The sequence below is a fragment of the Aplysia californica genome, unplaced genomic scaffold (genome assembly GCF_000002075.1).
Source record: "Aplysia californica isolate F4 #8 unplaced genomic scaffold, AplCal3.0 scaffold00356, whole genome shotgun sequence".
NCBI classification, from domain to species: Eukaryota; Metazoa; Mollusca; class Gastropoda; order Aplysiida; family Aplysiidae; genus Aplysia; species Aplysia californica.
The window spans coordinates 407,056-422,754 of NW_004797626.1; the positions used below are offsets into that span (position 1 = coordinate 407,056).

Sequence of the window (15,699 nt, forward strand, 5' to 3'; positions counted from 1 at the left end):
TATATATATACAGAGAAAGAGAGACAGAGAGAGAGAGAGAGAGAGATTACCTTTCTAAAAACACACACAAAAAATAAATTAATAACATAGTTATATTATAGCAGAGAGTATAGTGTCTCTGGTCATAAGTTATAGCGATAAGCTAATGCCGCTGTACTGCAGGCTAGCTATCACGGAAAGTGGGTGATGTTTTAAATTGATTTTTAGAGGGGTCAAAGACGTCTTATTATTTTGACGCAGTTTATTTGAAAAACAATACGTACCCCCCAAACCCATTATAACTTAGATTATTATGAGAAGACGCACCGAACAATAATTTTTAAAAATACTTCGTTTGCACACTTTGACGAAGTTGCTTTGTCAATTTTAGCGGATCTCGGCAAGGCATCAGAAATATCTGGCAACTGCTCTTTGACCGACGAAGAAGTGGAAAGTGGTAGCGGCGACAACTTGTAACAACTTTCTTTGCAACTTGATTGAACTGAGAAGATGGCCTTTGCTCTAGCACAATACGGAAGCGGCGCCGTTATTACGGCAGTGCTGCACCCGTTTGGGTATGCTAAAGTACTAATGCAGGTAACCAAAAGTAGATCTAATATTTCCCCTAGATTCTTGATCTGAATCGACGTCATGATTTTGTAAATGTATGAAAAGATGAGGTCTGTCTTTGAGTCAAAGTTTGACCCAGCACCTGACAAAAGCACTGACTCAAACAAGCGGATAATTTTATAGAACGTCAGGAGTACGCCAGTGGCCAATATTTATAGTAACAGCCATCTTGTTTGACGTCATTGAGGGATTCCCACTTTGTTGTCAATCATGGTGGCAACAACCGCACGACGTACGTTGGCCTACTTTAGAGCTCTTAGTCTTCTTCTCAATTTACGTAGATCTAGTGTACAGCATCAGAAACGATCGGGGCAGAAGAAGGGTGCAGCACAATCACAGTCACAGAAAACCGAACCGCACAGTTCTGCAAGTTGCAAAGAAAATAGAATCTAGATATTGATCTAATCCGAGTCTGCCGGCTGCCGTGGTGCGGTCGTGTTGCCACGATGACTGACAACAAAAAGTGGGAATCCCTCAATGTCATGACGTCAAACAAGATGGCTGTTGCTTACTCTAAATTAAATATCGCCCAATAGCGTACTCCTGACGTTCTCAAATTATCCGCTTGTCTAACTCTATTCTCTTTCTGAGAGATAGGCATGTGTGTGGTGTCAGTATCGAAGTTGTCAAGATGTGAAATGAAGCCCCCCAAAGGGACTTCGTTTAGCTGGGAAATAGGAGAAGAGGGCCCTCTGCCATTATGATGCTCTGCTGGGTATGTGGACCTGACTGACTCGAAATCTTCAAGAAAATAAGGTAGCAAGCTGCAGGGAAAGAATTGTGACTGAAAGTAGTGAAAGTCAGGCTGGGATGGATGTTCTCCTCCCAAAGTCAGGCTGGGATGGATGTTCCCCTCCCAAAGTCAGGCTGGGATGGATGTTCCCCTCTCCTCTCAGGATGTTTTGATAGTAGTATAATTAGTAGGCCAATTTCAGAGATTTTCCTATCTTGGCCTAGCCCTCATGGTTGTCGTCAGACGTAAGGAATGTATTTGAAGTGAGTTTCTTTGTAAATCTTTTGCTGAACCCTAAGCAAGGGCTTATTTAACATTCAAAAGTCATCTACAGTCAAACCTGTAAAACGGAATTGCAAGGGAGCCAGAAAAAAATGGGTGACCTTATTTAGGCCACATATGGCCTAAATAAGCTAAACCCCCCTCCCTTACCTTATTTAGGCCACACCTGTGGCCTAAATAAGCTAAACACCCCTCCCTTACCTTATTTAGGCCACACCTTTATACAAAGTCACAGAAATATTCCTTTTGTGCTTATTGAGGTACAGTGCAGGGTGATTTTACCTGCAAGGATAATTGGACAAAATGGGCAAAATCTTTATTGCTAATGGTCATATTTAGACAAATCCTATATCATTGTCTTTTTTTTTCTTAACTGCTCATGGTTATTAAAGAGTAAGCCAACTAGGTAGTAATTTCGGATTCCTAAGACTAATATTATGGGCATTCTTAAAAATTTTTAACTTGTTTTTAGCGCTTTTCTCAACGTAAAACGGATTCCGTAAAAAAAACAATGACCTTATCTTTCTTTTTCAAAGTATTGTGCATATATTTGTGTGAAACTATATATTCTATGCTTTCATGTACATGAAAAAAGCTAATAAAGGCAAGTAAAATGTTCTTCAGAGACATAGATCTAGTAGTAGGCCCACTGAATTTTTTTTATAAACCGGGAAAGATGACCAGAAAATAACAAAATTATTTTATGATCTTCACTTGCACTTGCAATTTTTTTGATAAATTATAGTCTACCTCATTGTCTTTTTTTTCCATCATTTTTCTTCACTATTCATGACAACTGGCATGTATTGTTTTCAGTTATTATCAAGAAAGTGGATAGGCGGACTACGGGGTCTATCTAGCCAAAAGGATAGGTGGACCCCGTGGTCTACCTAACAAAATGCTAGGATTTAGGATGTGAACCCCGGAGTGAGCGTAGTGAAATAAGTAGTAGATCTAGGTTTAACTAAGGATTGGTGGACCCCGGGGTCAACATAGTGAAATAAGTAGATCTCAGTTTATTTTATAGTAGGACTGGCGGAGCCCGTGGTCAACGTAGTGAAATTATAAGTAGATATAGGTTTAATTAAGGATTGGTGGACCCTGGGGTCAATTTAGTGAAATAAGTACATGTAGATGTAGGTTTAATTTTAAGGATTGGTGGACCCTGGAGTCAACGTAGTGAAATAGGTAGGTTTACGGTGGACCCCAGGATCTACCTAACGAAATGCTAGTTAGGTTTTTAGAATAGGTGGAACCTGCGGTCACCGTAGTAAAATAAGTAGGTTTAATCTAGGTGTCCCGGGGGTCCACCAATCCTTAATTAAACCTTCTTATTCCTCTACGGCTATGGTGACTCCGGGGTCCACCAATCCTTTAAAAATTAACCCTACTTATTTCACTACGCTGACCCCGGGGTCCACCAATCTTTAAAGAAACATACTTATTTCAATACGGTGACCCCGGGTCCACCTGTCCTAAAACCTAGTATTTCCCTAGGTAGACCCCGGGGTCCACCTTAAACCTGCTTATTTATCACTACGTTGACCCCGGGGTCCATCAATCCTTACTTAAACCAAACCTTATTTCACTACGGTGACTCCGGGGTTCACATCCTAAAACCTAGTATTTCGCTTTGCAGACCCCGGAGTCCACCTATTCTCTTCAGGACTAAACTATTATCAATTTGCAATTTTCATTGATTAGCATATTAAAAAAAAAAAATTGAATCAGAGACTCGCTGTCTAAAAAGTCCACTGCTAATGCTATTCTTTTCAAAGAAAATGGCACAATTTGATTTTATGACTTGTTGAAAAAAAGAGTTTTAAAAATACATGTTTATCTCGAAAACAACATAAAATTATTATATAGATCTCTCTCTCTCTCTATATATATATATATAGGTGTGTGTGTGTGTGTGTGTGTGTGTGTGTGTGTGTGTGTGTGTGTGTGTGTATTTTATTATGTATACTAAAAGACTGAGCAGAGGCTTACAATGTAAATTCTGAGCTCTACAAGTAGAGAAAATCTTAAGTTTGCGCAAAACAGATTTTAGAAAAAAAGTTGGATCTAATTATTCTAATAAAAGTAAAAGTGATTGTTATGCTAAGATTTGTTATTATTAACTCTGGAAATACAGTTACTTGCTGAATCTAAAAGTAACTAGAACTGTGCAATTCGTTTTATTTCAATTCCAAAGCCCAAAGGCATAGCAATAATAAGTTAGATCTAGATCTAGCAGTTGTAGGCTCTCTGGCTGCTTCTAGCATAGGCCTGCTACTACTGATTCTAGACAGGGAATCTAGATCTTGCTATCGTCTGCACTATTAAAGTCAAATATATGGTAAAATAAAAACAAAACTGAATTTTTTGTCAGTCAGTACATCCCAATTACCATAGCCGCACGTATTAATAGTTGAATAATGCGATACCGAAGCAACACGTTATCACAGTGTGCAGGGGAGAGCGAGGTGCTTGGTCGAATCGGTGGTTCGGCTTTTGTAGATCTATGCATTTTTTACGGAAAGCCCTATTACCTGGCCTATTACTAGATCTATTAGTGTTGTGAAAACTTCAACCTCTACAGCTCAGGCGTCAAAAGATGCTGGAAAATAATAATACGTCCTGAAGTTTCATAATTTATTTTTATACAGAATAACACAGTACACAGCCAGTAGTTTTTATTTCATCGAGTTATAAAAATGGCCTTCGTATAAAAATTGCCTTGTTTTCAGAAGCAAATTTTAATAGTTCTAGTTCTACCGAATCGATTTTCACGCGAATTCAACCATTTTGATGATCTTTCTTTTCCTTTTAAAAAAATGTAGATCTAGGCCTGTCGGATGTGGCAGTGCGAATAACACTGAGTTGTTTAGATCTAGATCCATCAAAACATGAGGCTTCGTGGCCGATCACAAAAGTCTACGGGGCTTATCGAGGCCGATTTGCCGTGCTGCGAGCACGTTCACTAAACTGCCTACTAGATAGAATCTACTACCAAATATTCTCTACACGATCTTTGCTACTACTACTACTAGGCCTACTAGCTTACATGTACTACTACGAGACAATACGAGAGAGTGTCACTCAGGCAAAGATAGTGTAACTTTGACTCAGCCACGTAGTGTACACACTTTTTATACCCCAAATTTAACCCGGAAGTCCATTCGGAGGATTTGACCTTTTCACTTGACCAAAGTGTGCCCCTTTTGCCCCTCCATGAAGGAAAAATCTGGCCCTCATTCAAACCATTGGGAGTGAGCAAAATTTTGCGTATTGTGCTTTGTTCTTTACAATATTCATTATGGTTATGATTTATAAGTTGTACACTGAGACAAAACCGTACTAAATGAGAAAGGTGCACCATTATGAAAGTGGAACGAACTCAGTTGCCTGAAAAGGGTAGTTCGAGCATGTGTGGCCTAAATAAGCTAAACCCCCCTCCCTTACCTTATTTAGGCCATATGTGGCCTAAATAAGCACTCCCGAAAAAAATTCCGTCTTCGACAGGGGAATTTGTAGGGGTGGAAATAAGATTTTCTCTGATTCTCTCACTCCCCTGGTGGGAATATAAAATTATTTTAGCCCCCCCCCCCCCCCCCATGGAAGAAAATTTTATTCCCACCTGGATAGAAGAAAACTAAATGAATTTATGTCCTTGTGAACCTTCAGCCATTTTTTAACTAAGGTGTGGTGTTCTTGTGCGCTTAATTTAGTTCTACTTTCATATTCATATTTTTTTGGCCTTTTTCTTTGCTTTCATTGAGATTGATTTGATACAACAGAGGTAAGCATTCAAAAGCTTAAAGTGACATTTTCCCCCTTAGCATTGGCACTCTCGTTTGAATGTGCTCAATATATCCAGACCCAGCATAAAATTGTAGAGGCGTACCAGTGGAAATATGTCTAATTCTCACCCCAGGTTTAGAGGTCGGCATTCAGACTGTATAACATCTTATAAAACTAGATCTAGATAGATAGGAAAGATGAGAAGTAATCCGACCCGGACGGGAATAACAAAAAAAATTGTTATTCCTACCCTGGGTGGGAATACTCACTTCCCTCCAGCTGTCTAAAAAAATGATTTTGGGATCAGGAACCATGAATGAATGAATAAATGGATTTTTTGTGAAAATATAATAGTACTTTACCAATTTGCGTAGTCAAGATTTATGTTGATGATGGGATTGAATGCTGTTTTTCAGATGGGCCATGAGCCGCTGCAGCCTGAAGTATCAACCACATTCTTTTTCCACAAACAGACCATGACATACCCAAACATATTCAAGTACAGTAAGTGACTGATGTGTTTTATTTCATTCTTTTTAAAATATTGTTCCTTTATGAATGAGAAATTATTTTGCTTTACCCTTTTGAACAGTGTTTTAGGTACATTTATGCCGTGAATTTGATAGAAATTTGGATTTAAAGAGGAAGGGTGAAAAAAGAGGTGATTTGGGAGTGGGGGCCTTGCAGATTGGTACATGTCAGAGCTTAAACGTGAGTGACATGCCCTTGAATTGAAAGGACTTCCGTAACAAGCAACAACCCCAACAAACACATTAAAAAAGAGACCTAACCCTTACCCTTACCCTTGGGCCTACCCTTACCCTCACCCTACCCCTACCCCTAACCCTTACTTTTATCCTTACCCTAACCCTTTGTTTCTTAGTGGTCGCTCGTTACGGAATTCCTCCCCATGAAACAAAAAAAAATATGACTGGTACTATTCTTTTCACCACTAATGCCATCTGCTATCCTCGGTATGTAATTGTTGAAAGCAATCATTTTCTTAACTGCTTTTTAGTTCTTGTGAAGTCGAGAATATTTTCAGGGTTCTAGATTTTTAAAAAAATCATCAGATGTTATGAATTACTTCTAAATCATACCACAAAAGTTTTGAAATCTTCATCAAGTTTCTGCAGGGTCAATGTGTGCGGTATTACTACTGCTGAATTGTTCAACTTCAGTTTTGTTCTTTTTTGGAAAACACCTTTTATTCATTCATTTCCTTGTTTTTTTTATTATGCAGTTGGACATATCAAGTATGTGGATGGATTTTGGGGTTTGTACCGCGGTGTATTTCCAAGAGTTCTGGCTGGTACCCTGGGCAATTTGGTCCAGTACAACATTCAAGATGTAAGAACATGCCTCTCTCTCTCTTTCTCTCTCTCTCTCTCTCTCTCTCTCTCTCTCTCTGTCTCTCTCACTCTCTCACTCTCTCTTTCTCTCTCTCTCTCTCTCTCTCTCTTTTTCTCTCCCCCCCTCCCTCCCTCGCTCCCCCATCCTCTCTCTCTCTCTCTCTCCCTCTCTCCTCTCTCCCTCTCTCTTTCTCTCTCCTTCTCTCTCTCTCTCTCTCTCTCTCTCTCTCTCTTTCTCTCTCCCTCTCTCTCTCTCTCTCTCTCTCTCTCTCTCTCTCTCTCTCTCTCTCTCTCTCTATCTATCTATCTCTCTCTCTCTTATAAAAGTGTGAGTTTTACAGCTCTTGCAACAAAGATAGATCACGTAATTGCCTGTAATGGTGTAGAGGAATGGGAATGTTCTTTGAATTGATTTCTGTTACTAAAATATTTTCATAGCCCACTGATAACGCTTCATTGTATTGCTCTCTAGAATGTTTATCTTTTCTGTCTTTTTTTTGTTATTCTGTCCTTTTTCTCTCCAAAATTGGCAATACATTGTGTCTATATATTTGAAGTGTTGATTTCTTTCTTGAAAGTTAGTCAAACCTTTTGAGACATCAAGATGTCAAAGAATATGAGGACCAAGCGATCTAGGTTAAAAGTTTGCTTCTTTCTGTTGGCATATCATTCAGTAAGAATTTGATTAATTTTTAGTTCTTATTCTTATATCTACCCTACCTTTAAGTTTGAGTCAACCTGGATTGATTTTTATCCAAATTACTGTCAGTATCTGTTATTTATAAAGATATTCATTGGAAGTATCTTTTTTTAATGTTTCAGAAATTCAAAGCTCTTAGAGATCAGAAACCTAAAGGTGAACGAGTGAAACCAGAGGACGAGGATTTTGTTCCATGGCTGCAAAACTTTGCTAAGGAGGTAGACCCATTTTGGTTTTATGAATGCTGTGGTGTGTTTGCTACTATACTTTGAAGATTATTAGTGTTTATGCATGCTAGTGACACATGAAATAATTTTAAGGGCCACTGTTTACTTCTTATTCAATTGTGACTGTTTTCGCTGGATATAAAAAACTGGAATTGATATTTCCACTTGTTGCATAATTGTTCAAATATTTTATTTTGTGGTGTTGATCTCATTATGATAACACTAAAGCTTAAGGTTCAAAGCAACTTTAATCAGAGAAACTTTTGAGTCGTTTGTTCATTGTTGTTGGTTGTAGTAGAGGTCGTCTTAGCTTTGTCATTGGAAAAAATCCCAAAAACATACAGGAGTCCGCTTAAACTGAAATCTGCAGAACCATGAGATTTTCTTAATTTTAGCAGGGTTTCCGGTTTATAGAGGTTGCTCAGATAAAACAAGGAGGAAAAATTTAGTTTTTTATTTTCTTTCAGTATATCGCTGTTTTCAGATTAAACATGTTTCGTTTTTGTGGACTCTACTGTATGTTTAGAACTTGGACTGGTTGTGACTACACAATACTGCCTTACTTTAGGTCACATTGCTGGACAATACTTCCACATTTTAAAATGTTTTCAATTGCTTGAAATCTATACAACATTGAATCACCTCATAGAAAATATTTTTTTCCAGTGCATTTTCTTTGTATGGTTGAGATATGAATGGTTAAGTAAATGTTTGCGCTGTATGTTTCGAAGGAGCAAAAAAAAATGTTTCTGAATGTTTTAGGGTATATTCGGGTAGTATTGGTAGTAAAGTGCAGAGATGCTGTAGAGGGGGGAAATACACCCTATACATGCATTTATCATTAGTATCATTTATTATTATTAAGGCTTCCAAAATGGTCCCATATCACTGATAAATTTCTGTCTTACCTCTTTCCTCAACCCCCACTACCACCACCACCACCACCACGCACCACCAACCAGACGTCAGAGGATACTCTAGCTCGATGCTGTGGTGTCATCGTCAGCCATCCCTTCCATGGTGAGCGTCTTGTTGTGTCAAGGTTAATGGTTATGTTGTCTTGGCTGTCAACTAGTTCACGAAAAAACGTGTTGAAAACTTCTTTGAGGTCATTGTGTTTTCGTATGTATTCTTTGTTTTCTTGTACTGTTCCTCTAGGATTTGCAAATGCGAAAGAAAAATTGGGAAATTCCGTCAGGACAGAATTAACGAAGAACGTTGGAACACAAAGCCTATAGATGTCAATCTGAGTTTGGTTTGTTACCATTGTTAGAGATCTTTGTGTTATATTTCTCACATTAGTTATGCAGATCTGCTGTGAATAACTTTAATTTATTGCGTTAATTAAAGTGTGTGTGAAGAGTTTGGAGATTACTTGGCAGATGTCTTCCATATTGACCTGCAATGTGGATAGAGTGGGGTTTGTTTTTGTTTTGTTTTTTTTGGGGGGGTTTGTTGTTGTTGGGTTTTTTTTACTGTTTACAACTATGATTATGCTGTTGGTGGGTTAGGTTGTTATGTCGCTTTGCTGGAGCTGTGTGTGTGTTGTCGTGGAACGGTCACTTATTGTGTCATTGTTGGAGCCTTAACTTGTGTGTCATTACTGCCATCTATTATGTGCCTGGGCTGGAGTTGTACTATCATTTTTGGTGTAGCCGATAGGCATTTCACCGACGAACATGGAACACTTGAGTTTAGTTCAGTTCTTTGGAAGGGATAATTTTTATCGAGTGTCTGCGTCTTTCTGCTTGGGTGTTGCATCCTTCTCAGCCCCGGTGACTGGCAGGGTCAAACCCTTGCTTGATTTTGACACATGCGGTTTAGGGAACACATTTTAAATCATAATCACATTCAGGGCATAATATAGTGCTGATCATGCAGTCATGAACACTCTGTCCTCCTCTGCCCCCAGTGATCATGGTGAGGTCAATGGTGCAGTTTGTGGGCCGGGAGACACAATACAAGTAAGTTTTGTCTCTTTCTTCTCACTTTGAGATTAATATTAGTCTTGATGATTCAAGATTAGTGCTAGGGTCCAGTTAGTGTCAACTCGATCAATTTAGATGTTTACATAATATTAAGATTTTATGAATTCATGATTTTTTAATATTATAATATAGCAGCCTAATTTCACTGTAATACCAATATGTAATTAATGCAGAGGGGTGCAAATGAACTGTTGACAGAAGGTTTGATCTATGCAATACAACAAGGGATGCCGTTTTTCCTGGGGGGGGGTTCCTATTACTTCTGTGACTTTTTCTTGGGAAAAAACAGTCATTATTTGAAAAATTTGTTTTATGTAACTCCATATTAGTTGTGTGTTTTTTTGTTTTTTTTGCAAATGCAATGTAAATTTCAGGTATATTCACAAAATCTTAGTGGTGTATACCTGTACAACTTCTCACTCTTGACTGAAATGAGATGTTCTCTGTCTAATCCTTTTTGTGTTTTTTCCTTCATCATAACTTGTAAAAAAAATAAACGAGAAATCTAAACAATTGTAATATCTTTGTAAATTTATTTTTCTCAATTTCAGCACTGTGTGGTCTTCAGTAAAAGAAATTTATGAGCACGACGGTATCCTGGGATTTTTCTCGTAAGTGCATGGTCTTATTGTTTAGGTTTTCACATTTGTTAACCCCTTGGTGGCGTATGGTTTTTCCAACTTTTACCGCACCCAGTGTTTGCTAGCCAAGACGTTCAAAGTTATTGTAGTGCAGTTATAAAATCCCATATGGTGTATGAAGTAAGGTCCATGCTATTGCCGCAATCGGTTGATTTTAGGACGTACATTGTACGTGAGGACGGCATTTTGGCACACAATGTTGGACATAGGGTGTACAGGAGCTATCACGAATGGGTTAAGAGAAATTTTATTTTGCAATTTAGGCATTTTACCAAGTGGATCAGTTGCTTTTCTGTTTCCCCATCATAAAATGGTTATTGTTGTAATGATGTATTTTAGTTTGGGTTAGTAACTTAATACTTTTACAGCACTTGCAACACAAATAGGTCAGTTGAATAAAAATGTGAGAGAGAAAAAGGAGAGACAAGAACTATAGATGTTTAACGAGAAAATACGGTCAGCTACTCACTTTTGTTTGATTCCCCCCTTCCTCCTCCGCCCTTCCTCCTCCCTCCCCCTCCCTTCCTCCCTCCTCCCTCCCCTCCTCCTTCCTCCCTCCCCCTCCCTTCCTCCCTCCTCCCTCCCCTCCTCCCCTCCTCCCTCCTCCCTCCCCCTCCCCAGGGGATTGATACCGAGACTTATCGGGGAGATCCTGACCATCTGGCTGACCAGCTTCCTGGCTCAGACCATCAACAAATACCTGGTCCAGGAGAAGGTAAACTGACCACAGCTTTATTTCCCACAAGGCAGACAACTGACCTTGTATGTCACTAGTCACTCATTTTTTCTGTTGTTGATGGCACCAGCGATAGAAAAAGGGATCGACACAGGTTGCTAGGGTTTGTTTATTATGCTTGACTCTGACTTGGGGGGGGGGGGGTTATTGCCAAGGCTTTTTATTTTATTTATTTTTAAAAAAAATTTTGGTGCTTATTTTGGTTTCTGGACGCAAAAGGTTTTATTTAAATTTTACGGATCACTCAGAAATGCAATTCCCAAATGGCTTACAGAATTATGAAATCCCTTTCTAATGTAAGGGACACGCATTTTTATTGTGTTACTGTTATTTATGGTTAAAGAGTATTTTAAATTGTAGGCCATCTAGATAAAAGTTTATATTTGAAGCTACAGTAAAATCTCGATATAACATACTCCCTACATACCCAAGATTCTGGACATCTCGCCGAAAAAAGAGTAGAAATGTGAAATGGGATTTGAGGTTTCAGAAAGTGAACGTGCAGACGATAATACTCATTTTAAGCTGAGTACATTATACGGATGTTTTACTGTATGCATTAATTATTTGTAAAATGCTAATTTGTCGAAAAACCTTTTTTATTTGTCAGGATCTGAAATCGTACACTGGAGCAGCCTGTGGGGTGAGTGTCTACATCATGGATGGGTTTTCGTGTTCTGCCCTATGTTTATTAGAACCAGATGTCACACTTTTTCGTATTGCCATTATTAGTTTTTATTTCTGTAGTTATTATTTTGGATGGTAGAGTGAGAAAAGAAATTTTTTTTTCTTCTGTACTGCCCTGAACACACCGGGTATTCTGTCTGGCCCTCTAGTGGGGCGGAAAAACTTACACAGAATTTTGCTTTCAATGAGTTCATTACATATTATCTGATGTTTCTGTGAAAGTCTTTACAGATAAAGGATAAAAAATCTCTAGAGCTCAGAGCAAGAAGAAAGGGACAGGGTTTTTTTTGTGGTATCAATAATGTGTTGAGAGGAGAGTAAGCTTATACAGTAGTCTCTGCTTAAGACACCAATGCTTGGGAGATATTAAAATATGGGGATCTCAGATGCGAATCAACAGGGGGAAGAATCCGCTGTGACTTATGTTAAGGCTCACAGTCGGTAAAATGATCTCCCCTTTTTTATAACTTATGAAGAGCAAATCGTGGTTCGCTTTGATGACGAGCCATAAGGGTCTCTTCTTACTTTGATGAGGCATGCTGTTTTAACTTATCCAATTGTGAATCTCAAGATCTAGGTCAATCTCATTGCTGCTCCCCTTAACCTGTCCAAAATTTATAGCTTTCCATAACTGACCAAGTTTTACCCTCATGCCATAAAGCATCACTGTATCGTGACCGCATCATTTAAAATTCAGAGAACGAAAGACAGGTATGCCACCAACAGATGACCACAGTACACAAAAGCGATCATACAGGCCACAAATATGGATGCCAGTATGTCTAGCAAAAAACAGGGCGCAGAGTTGGAAAATAAAGTGCGATGGTCAGAGAAACAAAAGTATCAACGAGTTCTTGGTTCGATGTAATCCCATCTGATGCGAACTTGTAGTGAGGCCGTACCGTCCCACCCTCCATGGGATGTAAGTCAGCCTGAGGGCTCAAATGGGAGTGAGATGTTTGGGGCAAAAGAAATACGTCAACAAGTTCCACATCTTGGCGTGACCCACTTATCAAGATATAAAACGCATGTGAGATCTTATTCATGAAAGCGGATGATCTGTGACGCAACGTTTAGTACAATGACTGCTAATTTTCACTACTTAGTTTATTGGCTGCTCGTGCCTTGGTTTTTGTTGGTTAAATTAATCCTTTTTTTTTTCAAGGCAGGATCTTGGGGGATAATTTTTGTGCAGTGAAAATTTTGATTTCTTGAAACAGTGGGGTCTTATGCGAACTGGGATCATAAGTGGTGGTATCATATGCTGAGACTACACTGTTAAAGCTTTTGTTCACTTTTTTAGAAATTGTTTGTTGGTTGTGAGGATGGTAAGAAGATTGTTGTGTTCTCGTTTCAGCTGGTGGTGTCGCACTTCACGTACCCGTTCACCTTGGTGACTAACATCATGGCAGTCAACAACTGCGGGTGAGTCTAGTTTCTGCATAGCTGTGATAGTGGGTAGTTGGCAAGTGCTTCTTTGCTCCTTCTTTCCCATCAATTATCAACTGTCCTTATCTTCTCATCTTTATTTTTTTTAAACATGTTATACTGTAGTCGTAACGCCTTTAATCTTCAGCGCTAAAGTGGCCTATTTGTGTTGCAAGTGCCGTAAAACTAAAAGCTGTGACCATAATAATTATTATGCTGTGGTCATCACATGTTGAGAGTAAGCACAGCTGCACTGTTAAGCTCCACCATCTGAACTATTCCTAGAAATCCGGGGTGATTTCATGGCTTTTTTGTAGAGGTTCAAGGAAAGAAAAATTATTATTGTCATTATTACTATTATAACTATTGTTATATTTGTATTGTTATCATTATTATTATTACTATTAATTTTATGTTTTTAAAGAAAAATTAATTCCATCTTTTTGGACAATAAATATCCCTTGTTCCCTCAATTAAAAATATCAGTCAGAATTAAAAGACCTAGCTTCTGATCTGTTACAAAGAAAGATACAGAAGGTCATTATAATATCTTGTTATAAGTATTCATATGGACTTAAAGAACATGCATCAAAAGCTTTACATTATTATTGTTTATATATATATATATAATATATCTCTATCTTGCCCTTTTTAACTCCCAGTGGAGCATAGGCCATCCACATTTCTCCAGCGAAGCCTGTCCTGTGCATCCTTTTCTAGCTGTTTCCATAATGTCTTCCATTTCCGCTTGTACCGCTCACCTCCATGTCATCTTTCATCTTCCTTTCTAACGTTTTCCATGTGGATTCCACGTCAAAGCCTGTCTGATGATGCTTGTCAGGGGTGTGCTCAATCCATTTCCATTTCTTCACCTGCATGTCTTCCTTTACTGGCCTTTGGCTTGTTCTTTCCCACAGTTGAGCATTTGTGACTCGATCGTACCACTTGATCCCCACTATCCTTCTTAGACATATTGTTTATATCACTGTTCATTTATATTATGTATATATATGACTGTGAGCCTGTTTGTGAGTGCAAGCATACTGTGTGTGTGTGCATGTTTGTGTGTGTATGTGGGGAAACACCAAACCAATATGCCAGGATCTGGACCGTAAAGATGTATCTTATCTTATCTTATTATTACTGTTCCCTCCGTAGACTGCGAGCCAGCCAGCCCCCAATGATGCCTGTGTACAATGGCTGGGTGGACTGCTTGCGCACTCTGGCGCAAGAGGGCAACATCAAGAGAGGCGCCAACGCGTTTTGGCGCACCTACAACTACAAGCCAACTGGTGTGGCCGCCTATAAGTTCCAGCCTCAGGGAGCTGCCTACCCACATAATTCTCCCGCTTTCAGATAATTCTGCTATAGTGTCGTTCTGTGTGTGGATCAGAGAGGGAAGGGAAGGGTGTCTGGTTTTGTTAAAATGTGAGAGGCATCTTGAACAAGGGTAACTGGTGTGCAGATACCAGTGCCGTTTGACTCAGACTGTTTGTCATTAGTTTGTCCACATTTTCTGCAAAAATACCTTGTGAAAATGGCTTATTCATACAACTCCCGTAAAAGTGTTATTTGCTTGCATTATATTTGTAAATAACTGAGAATTATGTGAATTACCTTAGAGCTAAATTGTTAACCAAAGACTTCTACCTGTCTTATTTTTCATAATATTTTGTTCAGACCATTGTCCATCGTAGTGAGAAGCGAATGATGTTCGGAAACTTTGCAAAGTAGCCTACATCCTGTGAACCTAGTGTAAGGGAGGAAAAAAGTGTAAAATGCTTTTTTTGAATGAAACAAATCATAACTGTAAGACATCATCCTGTTGTGATTGTGTTTGGGGTGTAGGTCAGAATACCAACATCCCATCAATCCTTCCAACATATCATTGATTATTGTCTCCAAGAACAGACCAGGGCATTATTTTACAGAATATGTCAAATTGTAACCTTGGTGATGCTAAAAAGTTTATTGAAATGTTTTATTTACCTATATACATGCAAGCATGAAACTACTCTTCTTTTCCTTTTATTTTCTAGGTTGGAAATTATTAGTTCTGTTTCTTGTAATAAGCGGACGTTCTTTTGCTTGTTTTGCCAAACATGGATGATGTTGGTTTGCAAAGAAGGGTATGTGAAATATTCTTTGAGTCAGCAGCATTTACTTGCCCTTGTCTGATATAAAATCTTGTGATAAATCTGTGAAACGATCCTTTGTACCATTTCATGTTATGTTGAAAGAGAGTTGTTGACTTGTCTAGTTTGGTTGCTGTGAGGGGAGTTTCGCTGATTTTTATGTCTAGACTGAACTCGGATGTCTGTTAAGGATGTCTTTTTCTATGACTCAGTTTTGTTGTCAGTTAGTTTCTACAAGTGTTCTGAAATTTGCTGGTAAAGGACTCATGTGTTTTTTGGGAGAACACATTTTACTAAGCATGAGCTTTGTGTATTTTCTATGGTACTGCTGCAATGGCAGGCCTATTAACTAACACTAACAGAACAAAAACACTGGTCTGTGCCCAAAAAAAAAA

General features: G+C 38.7%; 1 protein-coding gene across 1 annotated transcript; it reads left to right on the forward strand.

Annotated features, from left to right (window-relative positions):
• The first annotated feature begins 415 nt into the window (after nt 1-415).
• Nucleotides 416-15,699, forward strand: LOC101857348 (mitochondrial carrier homolog 2). Its single transcript, XM_005103046.3, has 11 exons — nt 416-576; nt 5,827-5,914; nt 6,654-6,760; nt 7,585-7,680; nt 8,652-8,709; nt 9,602-9,653; nt 10,229-10,288; nt 10,940-11,033; nt 11,665-11,697; nt 13,099-13,166; nt 14,328-15,699. The coding sequence occupies exons 1-11, from the start codon at nt 490-492 to the stop codon at nt 14,527-14,529; spliced, it is 945 nt and encodes a 314-aa protein (XP_005103103.1). The 5' UTR covers nt 416-489; the 3' UTR covers nt 14,530-15,699.

Excerpts from the sequence above, each read along its gene's own strand:
- LOC101857348 (XM_005103046.3), top strand. The coding sequence starts at position 490 with ATGGCCTTTGCTCTAGCACAATACGGAAGCGGCGCCGTTATTACGGCA. Across the intron at positions 577-5,826 it reads ATGCTAAAGTACTAATGCAG|ATGGGCCATGAGCCGCTGCA; the intron begins GTAACCAAAAGT and ends GCTGTTTTTCAG. Across the intron at positions 11,034-11,664 it reads AATACCTGGTCCAGGAGAAG|GATCTGAAATCGTACACTGG; the intron begins GTAAACTGACCA and ends TTTATTTGTCAG.